Genomic DNA, 21,985 nt, shown 5'->3' on the forward strand with positions numbered 1-21,985 from the left:
TCTGAGATGCCCCAGTAAGATCTGTGTTCCCTTAATGGAGTCCATGTACCTTCAGTGAAGTGTGTGTCCCTTTTGTGCAGTTAATGCCTCCTCGATGAAGTATCGTCTTCTCAGTGGGGTCCATGTCTATTCCATGAGGTCTGTATCCCTTCTGGGAGCCCTGAGACCCTTTCCTCAGGATTGAGTAGGCTCTGGATCAAGGTCTGACCATGGGGAGGTTTGTTTGTTTGTTTGTTTTTTCCAGTTTAGGGTGTGCTGGCCTTGCAGCTAGCTGGACAAAGAACAAGAGAGCAGGTGGGAAGGGAGGCTGGGCCAGGTGGGGTCCTGTGTAGGCTTCAGGAAGTGGGGGCTGCCTGCTTCCGGGCCTCAGAATCACTCTTGGAGTTGGATACTTAAGGATCCTTCCTGCCTTGACGGCCATTCTGTGAACCGATGGGCAGGAGTGGGCCCTTCTTGGTGGTAAGTGCAGGTGGGAGATGGAGGGTCCTGGCTGGTCTTTCCTTTCTGGAGTGGAAGAGACAGAGAGAAGCCAGAGGTATCTGAGCCCAGGTGTGGCAGGGGAGGGGTCTCTTGGTGAAGTAAGAGACTGGGAAGGAAAGAAGGGTGTGATTCCTTCTACTTGCATAGACTTTGTCATTTCACAAGCCTTAGCGTCAGCCTGATGAGGCGGTAAAAACACCTGGAGTCAGGAGACCTAGGTCTGGCCCAAGTTACGGTCGTTGTTTTTTCTGTGATCTTGTACAAAGCCCTCCCTTTCCCTGAGTTTACCATTTATGCAATGAAATGGGTTTACTAGCAAAGACTGAAGGCGCCTCCCAGTCTTTACTTAATGAGTCTTTGCATTTTAGGTCTGGATGGAAATTCGTAGACCCTGTCACAGCCAGCCTCGCCACTCCCCGTCACTCCATGGGCCCACCCTCTCTCCCGTCACTCCTGGTCCCTCCCCTTCTGCTTTCACGCTGCGGTTCCACCCCTTCCGCAAGTCAGCTCCGCCCCATCCCCCAAGCATTGTTCGACTTTTCCCTATCGGTCTCTTTGCTAGCCCTGGTCCCACCTCCACCAGGCATGGCTCCGCCCCTCCGGGCCGCCTCCCCCGCCACATGCCTAAGCCACGCCTCTGCTGTCAGGCCCCGCCCTTCTCTGAAGGCCCCGCCCCTCGGTCGGCCTGTTTTCCCCCTCCTGGTCTTCCGCTGAGACCGCCAAGGCTGCTACGGTGTTCGGAACTTGAGGTGATGGGGCTTCCCGAGGAGCGGGGCCGGAGCGGCGGTGGGAGCGGGGTCCGGGAGGAGGCTGGAGCCCGGAGCCGGGGGCGAAGTTGGTCTCCGCCGCCCGAGGTCAGTCGTTCCGCGCACGTCCCCTCGCTGCAGCGCTACCGCGAGCTGCACAGGCGCTCCTTGGAGGAGCCGAGAGGTGAGGCCGGGCCCGGGCGGGCCTGAGAGACGTCAGGGAGGAGAGAAGTGGGGGGCTCACAGGAGAGTGAGGAGTTGGGGTTCCCTTGGGAAACTGAGGGGTCCGTGAGAAGATAGAGGTTTTGTGAGGGAAGAATTTCGGAAAAGGGGTTCCGGGAGGAGAGGGGGGTTCTCTGAGAAGGAGGGTTCTGTAGGAAATGAGGGTTCCCTAGGAATTGGGGGGGTTCCTTGGCGGCTTGGGGGTTTCGTGAGGAGATGCAGGTTTTGTGAGGAGAGTGAAAGTGTCCTAAGAAGAGAACAGTTCCTCAGGTGAAAAGGCGGGTTCTTAAGGGCGCAGAGCGCCTTGAGGAGAGGCGGGCCACAAAGAGAATTTTCTTAGCCGCTTTTCAGACCAGCCTACCCAGTGCCTCCTGACACCTTCAACCTGTGACTTAGTCTCCACTGCTGAGGGGCAGTAGGGTCCCATCCCGGGGTCCCCAAATTAGTAATGGAGTCCCAGATCTATTTTTAGTATTTTAGAAATCCCAATGGAAACTACCATATAAGACTGAACAAGTCACTAAAATGTTGTCTTTTTAAAAAAAATTAGGGATGGGATTGTGATAACTCAGAAATTCCGATAAGTAGTTCCATGTCTTTAAGAACGTGTGGGGAAAATTCCCCATCTGTGCCCTCAAGCTGGGTTAGGGGTCACGACTGTAGCTGAGGTGGGAGGCAGCATGATGTTGGCAGTGGGACAAGCATGAGCCACCGAATCAAACTCAGAAAAATCTAGATTTAGATCCTGGCTCTACCACTCATATACTGTGTGGCCTTAGGCAGATTTTAAAACCTGTCTGGAATTCCTTTTCTTTATCTATAAGACAGAGGTAATAATACCTGCCTCACAGTTTCGTTTGAGGGCAAAACTGAGTAATAAGTGAAGTGTGCATTATAGAGTGCCTGATGCACAGTAGCGTTCACTAAATAGCGGTTAGTCTGATAACAATAGGAACAAAGTGGATGAAGCAATTATTGAGTAATGCAAGATGAGACTGAATCAAGTGTAGAGTGGTTGATTGCTGCATGCAGTGTCCAAGTTTGAGTCCTCAGACCTCTTTTATTTTTTTAAGGTGTTCGTATAGATATTTATTGACTAAATTTGCCTACATAGAGAGTGTCTTACTGCTCATTAATGTATACCACACCTTAGACAAATATTACACTTAAAAGAGTCAACTGGTTGGTAATTCTCTCCTTGCCAAAAGTTTCTATGCTTTATAAAAGAATTCACAGTAGGCTTCCTTTAATAGGGAAATGAGCCAATATCTTTAAATAAAAACACAATCACATGGAACTTTCATAAAACACACTTATATCACACACCTGTATCCACCAGCCATTCCAGGATTCTGACTTCTTGGGATAACACCATGTTTTTGTTGGGATTCTCTAGGAATAAAATATAAAGACCAATTAATATACTGGTCCTATAATAATATCATATCTTCATTTTTCCAATGGAGACTGCCTGGTTGGCTCTCAGAGAGGTGATCTAATCTATAGTCTCACCCCCTAATCTAAGTTCACTTTCAGGTTAGATGTCCCCAGCTTGTTTCTTTTCTTTTCTTTCTTTCTTTTTTCTTTTTTATTGAAGTATAGTTGATTTACAATGTTGTGTTAGTTTTAAGTATACAGCAAAGTCATTCAGTTATTTATGTATATCCTTTTTCAGACTCTTTTCCCTTATAGGTTATTACAAAATATTGAGTATAGTTCCCTGTGCTACACAGTAGGTCCTTATTGGTTATCTATTTTACATATAGTAGTGTGTATACGTTAATTCTAAACTTCTAATTTATCCCTCCCCTCCTACCTCAGACCCCTTTTCACTTCTCTTCCCTCTCTATTTTCTCCTGTCATGAGTTCTGTTTCCCAGGGGTGAGCTATTTTTTTTTAATTGAGGTAACATTATTTAAGTTCCCTGTGTACAGTGTTATATTTCTACTTCTGTATACACTACAGTGTGATCACCACCAAAAATTTAGTTTCCATCCATTACCATATAGTTACCCTCTTTACTCATTTTCCCCTCCCCAACCTTCCTCTCTGGTAACCACTGATCTGTTCTCTGTATCTACGTGTTTGTTTTTGTTTAGTTTGGTTTGTTCATTTATTTTGTTTTGTTTGTTTTTTATATACCACATAGGAGGGAAAGCATATGGTATTTGTCTTTGTCTTACTGTCTGAAATGGTGAGATTTCATTCTTTTTATGGTTGAGTAATACTCATATATCCATATAATAAATATATATCTCTATATATCACATCTTCTTTATCATTCATCTATCAATAGACACTTAGGTTGCTTTCATATCTTGGCTATTTATTGTAAATACTACCACAATGAACATAGGAGTACATATATCTTTTCAAAATAGTGTTTCTGTTTTCTTCAGAAAAATACTCAGAAGTGGAATAATGGATTGTATAATAGTTCTATTCTTAATTTTTTGAGGAATCGCCATATTCCAAAGTGGCTGCACCAATATACATTCCCACCAACAATGTATGAGGGTTTCGTCTCTCCATATCCTTTCCAAAACGTGTTATTTCTTGCCTTTTTGATAATAGCCATTCAAATGGGTGGAGGTGATATCTCATTGTGGTTTTGATTTGCATTTCCCTAATAATTAGTAATATTGAACATTTTTTCATGTGCCTGTTGCCCATCTGTATGTCTTCTTTGGAAAAATGTCTATTCAGCACCTATGCTCATTTTTTAATTGGGTTGTTTGTTTTTTTGTTGTTGAGTTGTATGAGTTCTTTATATATTTTGAATACTAACCCTTTATTGGATATATGATTTGCAAATATCTTCTCCCCAGGGGTGAGCTATTACTGTCACAAGAACTCCTTTTCTACATATTTAGCTCTGTATCCAGGATCTCACTTTTGCTCTAGTCTCAAATTTCATAGGTCTGTAGAGCATTTTATTCACACACCCTGTTGTTATACAATATTTAATATGACTGTGACTCAGATTTACCAATTTTCCCTTCCAAACCTGCTTTCCTCCCTAATTTTCTAATCCCTGTCAATGGCACCATCCCAGATCCTATCTATCTGTATATCTTATTTATTTATAGATTGTTTACTGCTTACTAAGCACAAATTCTGTTTGATTTGATGTAGAGACTATTATCCCCATTTTATGGAGAAGGAAACTGAAGCTTAGAGAGGTTAACTTAATTGCACAAGGTCACACAGGTACTTAGTGGTGGAGCTGTGATTTGAACCAAGGTAGTTTTGATTGCAGAACCTGTTCTCCCAATAGCTATGCTGTTCCTCTTCCCTGATCCACAGGCTGCCTTTCACCAAATTCTGTCAAATACTCTTTCAAAATCTCTCTCAGGTTACCTTTTCTTCCATTCCCATAGACCCTTTTAATTCAAGGGAGCAGACTCCTAATTGCTTCTCTCTCCACTAGTCTCACTCATTTCCAATATTTCTGGTAGATTTAGATTTAGATTTATCTAAACACTATTAGCCTGATATTATGGAAACACTGCTTTCATATGTCACTTCAAAAACTTGTAATAGTTCCCTATTTCCTACAGCTTCAAATTAAAATTCTGCCTTTCTTTCAGAGTCTCTGGATAACTAGCCCACCCCACCTTTCTATTCTTATCTTCCGCTACTCCCTATCATATACCCCTCATTCTACCACAGGTCATTCTTGTTGATATACTGGATACACAAAAGTCCCTTTCCCATCTCCTAGCCTTTGCCCATTCCCTTCTGTTCCTCTCTACCTAGTCGAACCCCAACAATTCCACAGAGCATTCCCTGATCATCCCAGACCATTTTCATCTTTTCCTCTTCTAAACTTCTTCAGTACTTAGAATGTGTGCCAAAGAAACATCCAGAGTTCAACAGCTCCACCAGAAATAAACAAAAACTAAAACTAAGTGATCATGGACTTCCCTGGCGGTCCAGTGTTTAAGACTCCGAGCTGCCACTGCAGGGCGCACGGGTTTGATCCCTGGTTGGGGAACTAAGATCCCATATGCAGCGTGGCGTGGCCAAAAAAACAAAACAAAGCAAAGCAAAGCAAAACAAAAAAAACTAAGTGATCATAAAACTCAGTTTTCTTCACTCCTTGTTGATGGACATAAATGTCGTTCATATATAGTTTTACATAGTTTATGCCTACTAATTATCACTTTAAAATATTTTTGAGTATACACACATACTCAGTGTAGTTGTAACAACATGGACTTTAGAGTTAGACCCATTTGTTCCCTCTTTAATGGCCATTTAGTATTCTGTTGTTATCACTACCAGTATTGCTAGTTTTTATCAGTTTTTTCATTATTGGGCTTTAGGGTTGTTTCTAGTTTCACTATTATAAATAGTGTTAGTATAAACATCTCTTGAGTAATCTCTTTTTTTCTTTGGTATTATTTTCTTAGAGTGGGTTCCCCAAAGTTAAGGTAGCAGATGAAAGGGTATTAAAAATGTTATGATTCTTGTCAGGCATTGCCCTGCTGTTCAGTAAATTGTGCTAATTTCTTATAATGCTGTTATCATATAAGAGTATCTGTTTTCTAGGGCCACTCAAGCATTGAGTTTAATCTTTCTTTTAGTCTTTGCTAGTTTTATTGGCATATAATGGCACCTTGGGGTTGATTTAATTTGGATTTCTTTAATTCATTGCAAATTGTACTCCATGTGATTTAGCTTTCAATTATATTCTGTCTTGTATATTCAAAAATATTTTATGTTAGTCTTATCTCTTTAATCAGATTATATAAGCTAAATCATCTAACCTTGAACAAGTCACTTTACCGCTATAAATTTGATTTCTTATCAGTAAAATGAGGGGGTGATAACCTCTAAAGTTCCTTCCATTATTATGGTTCTAAGTGTCTCTCTCCTCTAGCTCCTGATCCAGTACTGAGATTATCCTAGGTGTTCTGCAGTTGTATGTTTAACCTGTTGAGTACCTTTTCTCCAAAGTAGCCAGGCAAATATTTCAAGATTGTAAATCTGATCATGTCCTTCTCCTGATTAAACTCCTATGATGGCTCTCCATTGCTCTTAGGGTAAATAGCAAATTCTTTATGCTTCCTTAGAAGCATTCCTTAGAATCCTTAGAATCCTTAGCTTCCTTAGAATTCTTCCTTAGAAGGATTGCGTTATCTGCCCAGTTTATGCATCAATTCCTGCTGTTCTTTCTGTAATTCTCAGTGCTTCAGCCTAAGGGAGTTCCTCTTAACGCATACCCTTGGTTCTTTTCTGTCCCATAATAATGTCTTTCTTGGTGGGGGCGTGGAGAAAAACTCCTATTCATCTTTCAGATTTTAGCAACAATGTCTTCCTCAGGGCAGTTCAAATGGTGACTTAGTAAATGTATAACCTTGGGCAAATTATTTAACCTCTCTGAGCCTCAATTTTCAAATCAATAAAATAAGAATGAAAATAAGGCCTACCTCCTAGGGTTGTAGTAAGAACTAAATAAGATAATGCATTTAAGGAGCTTAAAGCAACATCTGGCACTTAGCAAGTAACACTTGGGCAAGTAGTAGTAGGAGAAAGAGATGCTCATTAAATAATTGCTGAGAGTGAATGAACAAATTAAGCCTCCTATGTCATGGAAGCCTCTGTGGGTAAAGGATTTCTTCCTTTCACTAATTAGTTCATTTAAAAAGTTACTGATTGACTACAACGTACTAGGCATTGTGGCTACAATTTAAATAGACGGTGAAAAATGGATTGGCAGTTTTGAGAAGGGAGGGAAGAAATTTGAGTCAAGATTCAGCCCATGGGAATAGAAGGTGGTTTAGGAGTGTGGTGGGTGTTAAGATTTGATAGATAGGTAGAGGAGGGACCCAGGTGGTAGGTCCTAGAGTACAGGGCGGGGTTGTGACTTGGTCCTGTGCATAGACTGGTAAGCCATCTGAGGATAAATATGTCTGAGAAGCTAAGTGATGTCTGGGCTTCCTTTTCTGTTGCAGAGTTTTGGGGAGACATTGCCAAGGAATTTTACTGGAAGACCCCATGTCCTGGTCCATTCCTCCAGTACAACTTTGATATGACTAAAGGGAAAATCTTTATTGAGTGGATGAAAGGAGCAACTACCAACGTCTGCTACAATGTACTGGATCGAATTGTCTACGAGAAAAAACTTGGCGATAAAGTTGCTTTTTACTGGTAAAAACATCTATTTTATAGCCTGTGGCAGATAAAAAGTCATCCTCACATTTATATAGTGTTTTATAGTTCACAAAGTACCTTAAAAATCCATGAATTCATTTGATGCTTACAACGACCCAGAAGAATAAGCAAAGTATCATTAACTTAATGTCTCAGGTGAGGAAAAATACCTCAAGTAAGTTAATGACTTCCCTAAAATCACATAACTAGAATGTGACAGAATTGACATTCAAAGCCAAGTGTCCTGACTTCTAGTCTAGTGTTCTCAACTTGGAGAGGAACAAGGTGAGAGGGTAAATGGAAGCAAACAGTACTAAGTAGCTTTCTTTCTCATTCTTGCTTTGGGAGAAAAATGGATATTGGATTTTTCACTACCACTACCACTGTTATTATCATTACCTTTGATTGAGATATATGCCAGACACTGTGCTCAAGTGCTTAGCAAATATTATTATATTTGATGCTCACAGCAACTAAGAATACATTATTTATTTTCCTCATTTTACATATGTGAAAACTGAAATTCTGAGATGTAGATAAATGACTTATCTGAAGTCATACAACTAGTAAGAAGCAGGGCTAAGATTCAAACCCCAGTAGCACAATTCCAGAGTTTATACTCTTAACCATGACACTATACTATCCTTTTAATTTCTTATACTAGCCTCCCAACTTAGCTTTGCAAAGTAGGTATTCTTTGCTCCATTTTGTAGCTGAAGAAATGAAGCACACATCTGTGCTTCATAGTGAATAAGGTCATAGCATGAGTAACTGGTAGAGCCAGGATTCAAACCCAAGTCTGTCTGATTCCTTGCTTTTAACACTAGGCCACACTGCCTCCCCAACTGAAACTGAGACCCCCCTCCTCCTAGCAACATAGCTTAGAGGAGATGTTACAAAACTGAACCTGATATAGGATCTTGAAGTTCCAGTTATTGGAGTGTTGCTTCTGCCACCAACCATGAGCACTTTGGAATTGATCTATTTCTTTTTAAGTAAGCCAATTGGAGCACGTTGGTATTTCATGGAAGAATTAAATTGGTAGTCAGTAAAAATTTGCCCAGTTTGTGTGATATATTGAGAAAAGCCCTAACCTGAGAGATAGGAAACTCAGATTCTTATTCCAACTGTGCCATTCACTTGCTTTGTAACCCTAGGCAAGGCATTTAACTCTCTGAAAGTCAGTTTCCTCATTCATAAAATGGGGGTAATATTTCTACCCTTGTATTTATCTCTAGATTGTTATGAGAATCAAATATGATATTGTAAAAGCATTTATTTGTTCATTGGAAAACAACATACAGATGTGAGTGGTCTGTTATCACATTACCATTGTTCAGTTTGGGGTCACTTTGCCACTGAAAGTCATGGCCTATTATGCCTGTTGAGACTTTGTTTAGCTCCTGCCCTGGGATTTTATGCTTGAGCTCCAGCTGACACTTGGGCCCACCTCCTAGGTTCCTTAGGGATCAAAAAACCTTTAAAGATTTGCAGAGGAGATGCTTTTGTCTAAATTTGTTACCTGGTTTGAAATAATTCAGGTGCAAGATGAAAGACTGAAAAACACAGGCCAGAGTTGTCCAATCACTGGATATTGCTGCAGAATGCTGAGGCCCTTCTTTTAGTTCCCCTACCATCCATACCTGAACAGAGCCTGTCTCCACATTTGTAAAATGAAAGGAGTAGATTAGATCAGTGTTCTCCCAAGAATGCTCTAGGAACCACTCACTAACTACTAGACATATTAGCAGGGGCTTCTTGATTCATGAAACAAATGAGACTGAGAAGCACTACATAATAAATTACCTTTGTGGGATTCCCAATGTATATTAATATAGTAAAGACTCCAAGAAGTCCTACAGTAAAGACACCTGATTAATTTTAACATGGGATTTCTAAAGTTTATTTGAGCCCCAAACACATTTCGTAGCATGCTATTAACATCAAAAGAAGCAGTATTCCATGGAACACCAATTTGGGAAGCACTTGATTATATAGTCTCTACATTTACTTCCAGTGCAAAATTCTGTAACTCTATAACAAGACATTTCACTCCATTTTTACATTGGTCACTCAACCAATAAGAATTTTTAAAGATATTGGGTACACAGCCCTATGTTAGGTGTTATGGTACAAGGGTAAGAAGAGTGGAGACAAGTACCACACTGGCCATTATTATTCAATTCTCAAGCTACAAATAAATCACATTTGTTAAAAGAAAGTAAAGTGCAAACATGCGAGATACTTGGTTACTTCCCTTTTCTACCTCCATATTTTAAAAATAATATGCTTACACTGCTATTTCTTCATCTTTTTTTTTAGAAAGTATTGACTTCCTTTTATGATAGATGAGAATTCAGTTCTTGTATACTCCTCCAGCTTCCTTCTCTTATCTCCTCAATATAATTATACCTCTGTTTTTTAGTTGATTTAAAAATCAATGTTTATGTTAGAATAATCTATCACAGTTGCAGTTCCTTTTATGTAAAGATTTTTTTTTCACAGAAGTTAAAAATCACCTGCCATTTTTCTTGCACTATTTGCCTTTCTCATATACTCAATATTTTTCAAACTCTGTATCATATAATTTATTCTTTGAAGTGCTGTTTTTCTCCTTTGTCCTTTGTCTTGGAGCCCACCTTCTTCCCGCTCTAATTTCTATTAATGCTTTTAAAGTGACATCTTTTCAGTGATTTGTTCCAGTTGATATACTTCTTATGGAGCCATAGTATGACTTTCTTTTCAACCTAGGCATTTAGATAGCTATAATGGCATTAGAAAACCACATTTGTAGGTCACTTCTTGTTTTAGGGCATATCTTATATACATACTGAAATAATCCACAAAGGAAATAGTGCTCTTAGGAAAGTACTCCAATAAGCCAAAATAGAACAATATTAAGGAAGAATTTAGCCTTTTACTTTTGGCTTGACACATTGTAAATACTCACGGAAGAACAGTATTTTTAGAATTTGAAGTGACTGTTTTAGAGTCCATCTAGGCCAGCTCTCTTTACAGATGGGTAGATTAAGGATCAGAGAAGCTAAGTGATTTGCTTAAGGGTGATAAACCTGCTTGGAGACAGAGCTGAGGCTAATCTCCAGATATCCTCACTCCTAGTCAACTTCTCTTTTTACCATATGATACTACAGTGGACCCTTGAACAACTCGAGGGTTAGAGGTGCCAACACTTGCACAATCCAATCTGCATGTAATTTATAGCTGGCCCTCCATAGCCTCTGTATCCGAGGTTCCACATTTGCGGATTCAGCCAACAGTGGATCATGTAGTACTGTAGTATTTACAATTGAAAGAAGTCTGCATATAAATGTATTCATGCATTTCAAACCCGTGTTGTTCAAGGGTCAACAGTACTTTGTTACTTTAGCTGTGCAGTACTTGGCTGTGACCAGTGAAAAGAGAAATTATAGTTAAATATTAGTTAAATTAACTTTAAATTAATTTGCTTAAAAATGTAAAATAAATGGTGTCACCAGGTTTAAATGGCCCAGACCCTTTAATGAATGTAAAATAGATTTACATTCTATTGGGGAAGACCAGACAGGCCTACATGAAACAGCCTGAAAGCAATTATGGGTCAAATTGCACAGAGCCACTTTTACTAATAGTTCACAGAAGGGAGAAAGCATTGCAGGGAGGCAGTATAACATAAAATTAGGAGAATGTGTTTTGGTGTCAAACTAACCTAATTTGAGTCCTGTTTCTGCCACTAACTAGCTTTACGATTTTGCACAAGTTACTTAACCTCTTTGAGCCTCAGTTTTCTCAACTGTGAAATGTAGATAAAAATAGTTTTTATCTCATGGAGTTGTCAGCTGAACAGGATTGAAAAGGATAACAAACCCATGTGTCCAATTCCTGGCACATTGAAAGCACTCAAATATTAGCCGCCATTATTATTATTATCGGGACAGTGAGATGACGAAGTCTGTCTAGAGTAAAGGGTTTATGTAGGGAACAATTTATTCATTCAATACTTACTAAGAACTTACTATGTACCAGGAAGTATTTTGAACAAACAGACAAACTCTCTGCCCTCGTGGAGGTTATATTCCAGCTTAAGGAGACAGACAATAAACAAACCAACCAATAAATATGTGACAGGTAGTGATAAGTGCTATAGAAAAATACAGAGCAGTTTAAGGAAAAAGGAATGACGATAAAGAATGGGGATTGATAAGGGAAGCACTCTCTGATAAAGGTGACATTTGAGCAGAGATATGAAGGAAATGGAGAGTGTTATGCCCATAGCTGGGTTGGGAAAGGGAAATATTCCAGGTACATGGAGGAGCAAGTGCAAAGGCCCTGAGATGGGAGTGTTCTGCTACCTGGGGTATTTGAATACTAGCTAGGAAGTTAGTGTAGCTGAAGCAGTATTAGCTAGAAAAACAGAGTAGTAGGGAATGAGGTCAGCAGGACACTAGATTGTATAGAACCTTGAAAGACTTTTGGGTTTTATTCACAGTGAAATGGGGAACCACTGGACAATCTTGAGCATAGAAGTAAAAATGATTTGACTTATGTTTAGAATTATGTTTAGAATCTGTCTTTGTGTTGAGAATAGACTGTAGAAGGGCAAGAATAGAAGCACGGAGATCAATTATGAGGCTATTATAGAAATCCAGCTGAACAATGATGGTGATTTAGACTTTAGTAGTAGCTTGAAGGTGGTTAAAAGTGGTCAAAATCTGGATCTATTTTGAGTGAAGAGCCCATGGAATTTGCTGACTTGGATTGGATTTGAGGAGTGAGAGAGAGAGGAGTCAAGGTTATCTTCAGCAGTGGATGAGGTCCAGGAATGGAACATCTTGACTATTTTTGGAGACCTAGGAAAGATTTTATGCAGGGGAATGATGCAGTCACAGCTGGGTTTAAGAAGATTAATCTGGATTCATATGGAAGTGAGAGTGGAAAGTCAGAGAACTGAGAGTTTTGTTATTCAAGGTAGAGATGCCTGAACTGGGATATTGCTGGTGGGAATGGAATTGAACAATGAAATGTTAGAGTAATTTAGAGGAAAGAAACCAACATAGGTAACTGGGTGTGTAGATGGTGGGCGCACAGACAGAGAAAGTGAGAGAGAAGAGTCAAGGGTCCCCTTAGTCTATATAACACTTTACCTCTTTCAGAGGCACACAGTCATCTGATCCAGAGGCTAAATTTGCCCTTAAGACTTTGGTTTTAACCTCTCTTGCACTTTCTTCCCCCTAACATGGCAGGTTCGTGGGGATTTATGTGTGTACGTGTGAGAAGGAAATCAGTAACAAAGTTATTAGAAAAGTAATTCAGGGAGAGATAGTCGGTGAGGGATATTAGAGGTAGCTCAAGGAGTTAAAGGGATACTGGCAAACAGTGGGAGATTGGGGGATTAAGTAAGCAGTGGGAGATTATGGGGAGTGGGTGGAAAGAGTGGTTGATGGCTATTATTCTGGTGATTTATATGAGCTGCTCAGTCTCTAGGTTATTCCAGGAGAGGAACCCAATCTCCAAAGCCAAAATATTTGGTATAGTCCATTCCTTCTACTTTTTGCTTTGTGGTTGCCTATGGCTATCATTATCTCTATACCATCTCCCCCTTCAACCTCAGCTGAAATCACTGAAATATCTCTCCACAGGCTCTATTGTTCAGTCCTTCCTTAGAAACTTCTGAGAAGCAGGTGACTTTAGGACAGAAGCTCTGCTCTCAGGATCCCTGTATGTTCCTGAGTATGAGTTCCAAAATATGATATTTAGAACCGTCCAGATCCTGGTGGGGTATGTGTGAGTGTGTGTATTTGAGGAGGTGTGGGGATGGTTGGGAAGGTGAGATAAGCCCATGGTCTGACAAGGAGAAGATTGTCAAGCTGACATGGAAAACCAGAGCCCTAGAGTGTGTTATCTTAGCATTCATGTCCAAGGACTCTGTTAATTATCTAGGTCCGTGTTCTGGAGTTCATTTCAGTGAACTAGATGATCACTAGTTGATCACTAGTTCAGTGAACTAGTTGATCACTATGGGAAGGGAGGGACTTTTTTGTCCTCCATCTATATCTCCACTGGTTTCACAATAGTGTATTTACTTATTCAAATATACCATTTGACCCTTGAACAATGTGGGTTTGAACTGCATGGGTCCACTTATACGCAGATATTTTTCAACAGTAAATACTACAGTACTGCATGATCTGTGGTTGGTTAAATCAGCAGATATGAAGGAATCAAGGATATGGAGAGGCAACTGTAAGTTATATGCAGATTAACCCCTATGTTGTTCTAGGGTCTACTGTACTTGCTAAGCAAAAACACTCATTTGAGAAAGAAGATGGCCTCAGACCATTCTCTTCCCCTCTCTGGGCCTTCCCTTTGTGGGAGTGGTGGGAGATGAACTACTGATACTCTGCAAGGTCCCTTCCAACACTGAGGTTTCAGGATTCTGTGATTGTTTCTGAAGAGGAGGTTGTTTTTAGAAGTTCTGTTGCAACCTATAATGACTCTATGGTGACTCAATAGGCAAGCTGGGCTTCTGTTGAGATGATGAAAGAAGAGGAGGATTTTAGAAGGGATGAAGAAGTTGAGGAAGAGAATCTGATCCCCTTGTCTGGTAATATGAACACTTTAGCATAAATGCTTTAATCTAACGGGAGATATGTGGGGAAATAACTATTGCTGGGAACAGTCTTTCTCCACTTGAATCAGGCGGGCAGATTGTGGAGGAGGACTGGAGGATTTCATGTTTAAGGTGGATCTCTAATTTTCTTCTCTCACTTCCCCTGAGTTTCAGACTCTTGATGCCTTAAAGAGCCACTCCCTAAAGTGATAAAAATGAAACAAGTAGACTGTGCTGTCCAAGTCACTAGTCACTTTTTGGAAGTAGGTGGGAAATGAATAATAAATGTAGTATAATAATAATAGTATATGTTATACATTAATATATTATATGTACTAACATATGTAATAATAAGTGTGTAATAAATGGAGACTGTCTTGAGGCCTGACTCAGTGTCCTGAGCCATGTCAGCTACCTGAGTTTGTGTCTGGGCTGACTTCTTATACCAGTAAAGTAGATATTTAATGAGGAGAATGGCTTTAGATAATGACCTTTTTCTGAGCCTTCTTTATCTCACTGGTAAACTGTCTGGGGTGAACAGGATACTTGCTAAAGTTACTTCTGTCACTGACCTTCAGAATTTCTATCACAAATGTAGGGAACTGCAGTGGCAAGGCAGCTAGGAGAGGTTGGGGGAAGGGGAGGAACCCAGTACTGGCCTCTTGTCCTTTGAAGAGAGCAGGTAGTTAGGTGGGAGCATGGGTTCTTGCCTTAGGGAAGCCTCACATTTACAACAGTAAATACAGAAGGCTTGGAGCTGAAGATGGGCCTTCTCCCTTTTCCTGGATTTGGTATGGGAGAGTTTGGTCACTGGTAATGATCCCTAGCGTCTGATACCTTGAACCTCTGTGAGAATTTGAGACTCTCACTCCCAGACCTTTGAGGTCCACTTCCTGTACAAAGCAGGAGTTGTAGCCCCAGTATCTCCATCCCCAACAATTCTCATAAGTGATCATTCTGATTCTGGAACACTACCAAGACCACAGAGTTCACACAATACCTATCCCATTGTTAGGCAGCTCTGTTACAAAGTTCTTAGATATATTACCTCCGTATAACTTTATTCCCATTCTCTCCTCTTCCCTTGGTCTTAGTTCTCTGCTCTGGGGCCACATAGAATAATCCCATTCTTTTCTCCACAAGACATCCCTTCAGGTATTTGAGGGCAGTATCCCTTTGCCAGGCTGAATGTAGAATTATAGATATCTAAATCTAGAAGATGCCTTGAAGATCATCTAGTTCAGTAATTTTCGATTTTCTAAAAACATTACAATCCTTTTATTCAAATATAATATTATATGTATAGTGATTGACAGGATCTGGTCTATGCTTGGGTTTCAGTAACTACTCCCACAAATTGAGCAAATTGCCTCACCTTTTTAAACCTAAGTTTTCCCATGTGTAAAATGGGAACAATAATAGTTCCTAGGGACTTCCCTGGTGGTGCAATGGTTAAGAATCTGCCTGCCAACGCAGGGGACACGAGTTTGATCCCTGGTCGGGGAAGATCCCACATGCTGCGGAGCAGCTAAGCCTGTGCACCACAACTACTGAGCCTGCGCTCTAGAGCCTGCGAGCCACAACTGCTGAAGCCTGTGCACTGCAAATACTGAGACCACCACCACAACTACTGAAGCCCGTGTGCTGCAACTACTGAAGCTTGCGTGCCTAGAGCCCATGCTCCTCAACAAGAGAAGCCACCGCATGAGAAGCCCGCGCACCCCAACAAAGAGTAGCCCCCTCTCGCCGCAACTAGAGAAAGCCTGCACACAGCAACAAAGACCCAACACAACCAAAAAAATAAAATAACGGTTCCTAGATTGGTGTGAGGAATAATTGGAATAATCTGTGTAAAGGGCTTAGTGCTTGGCAAAGAGTATGTTAGCTATTTTTACCATTATGCCAAAGCCTCATTCCTAAAACAGGAAAAAAGCAGAGCTGATCTGGTTGAAGCATAGATTGGAGGACCAGAGCTACATTCTGTTGGCTTCTTTACCTTGTCACTGTGGTCCCTGTGAGATATATGTGTGGAACCTCCATGGATTTGCAGAACTCAGTTTGAAAACCCCTGACCTAGTCAGTGCTCTTGTTTTATGGATGAGGTAGTCCTGAGTCCACATTCCCAGGTTCCTTGTATGATATAGTTTCTTGAACAACTCCTTCATCATGCATGTTGGTCTCCTGTATACATACTCTAGTTGGCCAATATCATTTATTAAGTACTCTACCTATGGTATGCCCTGGACAGGGAGTTACTTACAATCTCCCATAATGCCTAAGAGTTTTCTATTTATTCTAATAATAAACTATGTCTCCTCTGTGTTGTACGTGTATAATTGTTCCCTTGTTTTTTTGAACCTAGGTATGGTTCACAAGAACACTTGGCAGATGAGGAGCTTGAGGCTCAGAGAGTAGAAGTGACTTTGCCAGGTCACATAGCAGTTGTAACTTGTTCTGGACAGAAGAACGCTTACATTCTTTGTTATAGACACTATGCTTCTACTTCACAGACTTAGCTTCTTTGACAATCTGTCACTTATCTAGCCAGTAGTTTACTTAGATGGTTTAGGGCTGGCTTTAGAAATGTTGACTACAATTTATAATGATAATTTATAAGGCTTAACACATTAAAGGGCAAACCTCAAAGAAATAACATCCTTTCCTTAGCTGAGATGTGTTCATTCATCCATTCATTAAACAGTTTTTTTAAACTGAATATCTACTATATATAGTCTGCATACTACCTTGAGAATAGTGGGTGGGAGGCACAGGGCAATAGCAAGGGGACCAGTAAGGGGGCACTGACAACAGTTCAGATAAGATATGATAATGGAGACAACAGTAGAAGCTGTGAAAAGTGGTCAGATTTTTTATTTCTATTTTTTTGGCTGCACTGTGTGACTCATGGGATCTTAGTTCCGTGAGACACCAGGGATTGAACCTGGGCCCTTGTAAGTGAGAGTGTGGAGTCCTAACCACTGGACCACCAGGGAATTCCCCAGATTTTGGAATATTTTGAAGGCAGAGCCAATAGGATTTGCTGATGAACTTGATGTGGGCTATAAGAGAATGGAGTCAAGAAACAAAGGTATTTTTGTCTGAGCACTGGAAAGATGGAATTTCCATTAGTTGAGTTGGAGAAGAAACTGGGAGGAGAAGTTTTGGGGGAGGATCAGAAATTTGTGTTTCATACACAGAGATGTAAAATTGCAATTGTGACAAGTGCTAGGTAGACAATGAAGAATTTCAAGTAGAGATGTGACATATCAAAGTTACATTTTGAAAAGATCACTCTCTTGATCACGTATATATTAGAAAAAACAAAAACCAAAACCCAGAAAGCCTACCTGAGGACCTGCAGGCAGAGGTCCCAACCATTGCTTTATGACCTTCAGCAAGTGATGACACCCTTCTGAGCCTCAGTTTTCTGACCTTTCAAATGGGGATAGCAAATCTTGTTTTGCCAATCTCAAAAAATTGCTACAAGGATTAGCTGAGATGAAAGACAAGAAAACACACTGAAAAGATTTATTACTATGAGGTGGTGCTAATACTCATACATATTACACATGTCTAAGGGCACTGTTAGGCAGAAGGATTCAAGACTGGCAGCCACATATGACTTTTCTATACTTTACAAAATGTCCTTCTTTCCTCTAATGAACTTAACTTCTTTTCTCAAACTTGGCTCCAAATCCACCATTTCTAGGAAGTGTTTCGTAATTGACCACACTTAAGTCATTTCTTTTGCATTCCTTTGGTGATTTCCTACTTCTGCATTTTCTTGTTCTTGATTGCTCTTTCCCAATATTGGCCTGATGTGGTGGGTGGTTTAGATCTCTCCAATTAAAGATTTTAAGTTTATGAGAGTAAGGACTAGCCTCTCATTCCCTTACTTTCCGAATTCGGCAAGCAGTAGGCACTGATCATTGGGTGGCCACTCTGGCAAAGATCGTTCATTTCCAGTCCTCTGTGGATTGGGAGTTTAATAGGTAAAATGTTTTGAGGTGGAGGAAGAGCCTTTAGTCTAGGAACCTCTCTGACTTTTCCTGACCTACAGAATAAAATTTAAACTAAGCATTTGCGGCCCTATATATATGAGCCCTCTCTAGTCTATATTTTGAATCTTTAAAGTTTTGAAACATTCTTAAATTTATAGAAAAGTTACAAGTATAGCTCTTCCTCAGGTACTGGGGTCTGTGCTTAGGTAGAGACAGGAGAGTGGAGCTGACATGCCAGTGGCCTGGTGCTGCGTCTGTAGCAAAGTGTGTGTGACCCCCCCTGAGACCTTTTAAATCCCACTTCAACCAAGAGCTGAAGCTAATCAGCGAATATGGGCTCTGAAGGAACATGAGGTCTGGAGGGTCAACTTTACTCTGGCCAAGAGCCGCTACTGAACGCCTCTATTTGAAAGCAACACCCTGCTGCAGTGACTCGCCTGCATCCAGGTGCTGTACGAGGGCAAGGTAAAGCTGGATTACCTGGGTCTGAAAATCAAGGATATTTTGGAGAGGTCTTCAAGTTTGCCTTGGCCAAGTGTATTCACCATGCCTGAGTGCTGATCTGCCAGCACCATATCAGGGTTTGTAAGCAGGTAGTGAACATGAGTCCTTCATTGTCTGCCAGGACTCCCAGAAGGACTTCTGTCTTTTCCCTCTTCTCGCCTTACCGTGAGGCCTCACAAAGAGGAAGAAATGCCAAGAAGGGCCAGGGTGGGGCTGGAGCTGGCAATAATGAGCAAGTTTAAGTTCCTCCATCCCCTCCGACTGGTGGATTGTCTAATTTTCTAGTCAGATAATAAAACAGGATCAACACTTAAAGAAAAAAAGGCAAGTTGCAAGTACAATACAAATAACTTTTTTCTTGAACCATTTGAGAGTAAGTTGCAGACCCTGAATAGTGTGTATTTCCAACAAGGACTTTCTCCTATATAACCATAATACAACTATCAAAATCAGGAAATCAACACTAATACACCACTATTATCTAATCCTCAGACTCCACTCCACTGAAGTTTTACCAGTTGTCCTAATAATGTCCTTAATGGCAGAAGGATCTAGTTCACAATTACACATGACATGTGGTTGTTATGTCTTTTTAGTCTTTTTTTTTTCTTTTTAGTCTTCTTCAATCTAGAATAGTCCCTTAGTCTTTTCTTGATTTTCATGGCCTTGACATTCTATCTTTTCAATCTTTTTTTAAAATAATTTTTTAATATAATTTTTTAAAAATTTATTTACTTTTATTTTTGTGTTGGGTCTTCGTTGCTGCGCGCGGGCTTTCTCTAGTTGCAGCGAGTGGGGGCTTCTCTTCGTTGCAGTTCGCGGGCTTCTCATTGCGATGGCTTCTCTTTGTTGTAGAGCAGGGGCTCTAGGCACACGGGCTTCAGTAGTTGTGGCACGTGGGCTCAGTAGTTGTGGCTTGCGGGCTCTAGAGCACAGGCTCAGCAGTTGTGGGGCACGGGCTTAGTTGCTCTGCGGCATGTGGGATCTTCCTGGGCCAGGGCTCAAACCCGTGTCCCCTGCATTGGCAGGTGGATACTTAACCACTGCGCCACTGGGGAAGTCTGAGATTTTTAAAAATTTAATGAATTTTTCAGCAGAGACCCCCAAAGAGTTGCCAATTTAAAATTTTATGAAGTAAGGATATTTTTCAAACCACAAATATCAACTTATGTCACTATCACTCAATTAAAAATAACTGCATGAGAATATACATAGCAAAAAGTATAGTCCTTTATATCAAATAAATTTAGCTTTATGAAAAAACACAACTGATAGATGAAAATTCTAGTATTTAGGATTGTTACTGGCCTGTAGACTGGCCTGTGTTTTCCCACTTCTGCATCTAAGCCACCCTTGTTCCTTTCTTCCTGAATTGGTCTGTTCCTTTTCTGGGCCAATCTAAACCTTGCTTATTCTTTAAGAACCATTTGAAATGCTATCTTCTTTGTGAAGCTTTTCCCCGATTCTCCCTTTCCGACTCTCTTTCTTGCTCTCAGGCAGAATGAATAATAAAATCCAGACTTGGAAAGCACATTTAATGAAATATTCCACTCATTTACAGTTGAGGCAACTGAGACCCAGAGAAGTGAAGTAATTTGCAAAAGCTCTCACACTGTGAAAGGTAGTGAAGCTTGACCTATAAGTCTAGTTTTCCTGACTCCTAATCCAGAGCTCTTTCCCTGTCTATTTGTTTCCCTATTTGTTTCCCTGTCATTGTAGCATTCTTGCCCAGGAATGAGAGAGCTTTAGCTGGGATGTAAGGCTTTGAGAATAGCTCTCATCTAGGGTTCTAAGGTCTGATCTATTTATTAAAAGCCTTATGGTTTTACTGGAGAATCCTTATTTATTTATTTGCCCTGGAATACATAACATAGAGTTGTCCTTGCAGGAAACGTTTCTGTAGCATATCAACACATGCATTTCTGATTGATTTTTTAAATTGAATTGTATACTTTGTATTTTTTTAATTAATTAATTTTTACTTTTGGATGTTTTGGGTCTTTGTTGCTGCACGCGGGCTTTCTCTAGTTGCGGCGAGCAGGGGCTACTCTTCATTGCGGTGCGGGGACTTCTCATTGTGGTTGCTTCTCGTTGCGGAGCACGGGCTCTAGGCACACGGGCTTCAGTAGTTGTGGCACACAGGCTCAGTAGTTGTGGCTCATGGGCTTAGTTGCTCTGCGGCATGTGGGATCTTCCTGGACCAGGGCTTGAACCCATTTCCCCTGCATTTGCAGGCGGATTCTTAACCACTGCGCCACCAGGGAAGTCCTCTTACTGATTTTTGATGAGAGGCTTACTTCTGAAACCAGTGTTTGTTTCTTTTTTGACCATGTTTTTTTTTTTTTTTGTGATACTCGGGCCTCTCACTGTTGTGGCCTCTCCCGTTGCGGAGCACAGGCTCCGGATGCGCAGGCTCAGCTGCCATGGCTCACGGGCCCAGCCGCTCTGCCGCACGTGGGATCTTCCTGGACCGGGGCACGAACCCGTGTCCCCTGCATCGGCAGGCGGACTCTCAACCACTGCGCCACCAGGGAAGCCCGCCCTGACCATATTTTAATACATGGAAATCTATCCAAATGAGCAGTCAGACAGGCCTTTTGTTGAACTTTAGTTTCAGCTACTCTTGAGGATTACTATCTTATCTTTTTTATTCTTCTTATTATTATTGAGGCATAGTTGACTTATATTAGTTTCAAGTGTTCAAACTACAATATTGTAGTTTGATATTTTTATGGATTATACTCCAAATAAAGTTATTAAAATATTGACTGTATTCCCTGTGCTGAACATTACATCCTTGTACCTTATTTATTTTATATCTAGTAGTTTGTACCTCTTAATCCCCTTCACATATTTTGCTCCTCTCCTCACCCCTTTCCCCCCAAGGTAACACTAGTTTGTTCTCTGCATGTGTGAGTCTGTTTCTGTTTTGTCTTATATGACATCCAAACTGACAGAAACCTAATTTTTTTGTATGGACAGCTGTGCTCCACAGACAATCCATTAGCTTCTAGCAGCAGAGTTGTTGTTGTTGTTGTTGTTAGATTCTTTTTTCCTTTGACTTTTATTATTTTAGGTCTTACATTTAGGTCCTTGATCCATTTTGAGTTAATTTTCATATATGCCAGGTAAATGCAACTTATGGTCAGGTAAGGGTTCAACTTATGGATAGTCATGCTCCATGGACAATCCATTAGCTTCTAACAGCAGGTTTAAAAAAAACTAATTTTGTAGATATTTATAGAAATTTGTCAGGCACTGTACAA

General features: G+C 40.7%; 2 protein-coding genes across 7 annotated transcripts in view; one reads left to right on the plus strand and one right to left on the minus strand.

Annotated features, from left to right (window-relative positions):
* Positions 1-1,131: 1,131 nt before the first annotated feature.
* Positions 1,132-21,985, plus strand: part of ACSS2 (acyl-CoA synthetase short chain family member 2) — a 47,730-nt gene continuing 26,876 nt past the window's right edge. For 3 of the 6 annotated variants that reach the window (XM_073792903.1, XM_073792904.1, XM_033839800.2), the window contains exons 1-2: positions 1,133-1,410; positions 7,409-7,604. In XM_073792903.1, the coding sequence (XP_073649004.1) occupies positions 1,233-1,410; positions 7,409-7,604 (374 nt within the window). In that variant the 5' untranslated portion in view covers positions 1,133-1,232. Of the gene's footprint in view, positions 1,411-7,408; positions 7,605-21,985 lie in introns of all 6 variants that reach the window. The other 3 variants (XM_033839799.2, XM_033839797.2, XM_033839798.2) reach the window with 3 other exon arrangements.
* Positions 2,752-21,985, minus strand: part of GSS (glutathione synthetase) — a 79,643-nt gene continuing 60,409 nt past the window's right edge. The window contains exon 13 of the mRNA XM_073792907.1: positions 2,752-2,840. Within this exon, the coding sequence (XP_073649008.1) occupies positions 2,767-2,840 (74 nt within the window). The 3' untranslated portion in view covers positions 2,752-2,766. The remainder of the gene's footprint in view (positions 2,841-21,985) is intronic.

The sequence above is a fragment of the Tursiops truncatus genome, chromosome 15 (genome assembly GCF_011762595.2).
Source record: "Tursiops truncatus isolate mTurTru1 chromosome 15, mTurTru1.mat.Y, whole genome shotgun sequence".
Taxonomy (NCBI): Eukaryota; Metazoa; Chordata; class Mammalia; order Artiodactyla; family Delphinidae; genus Tursiops; species Tursiops truncatus.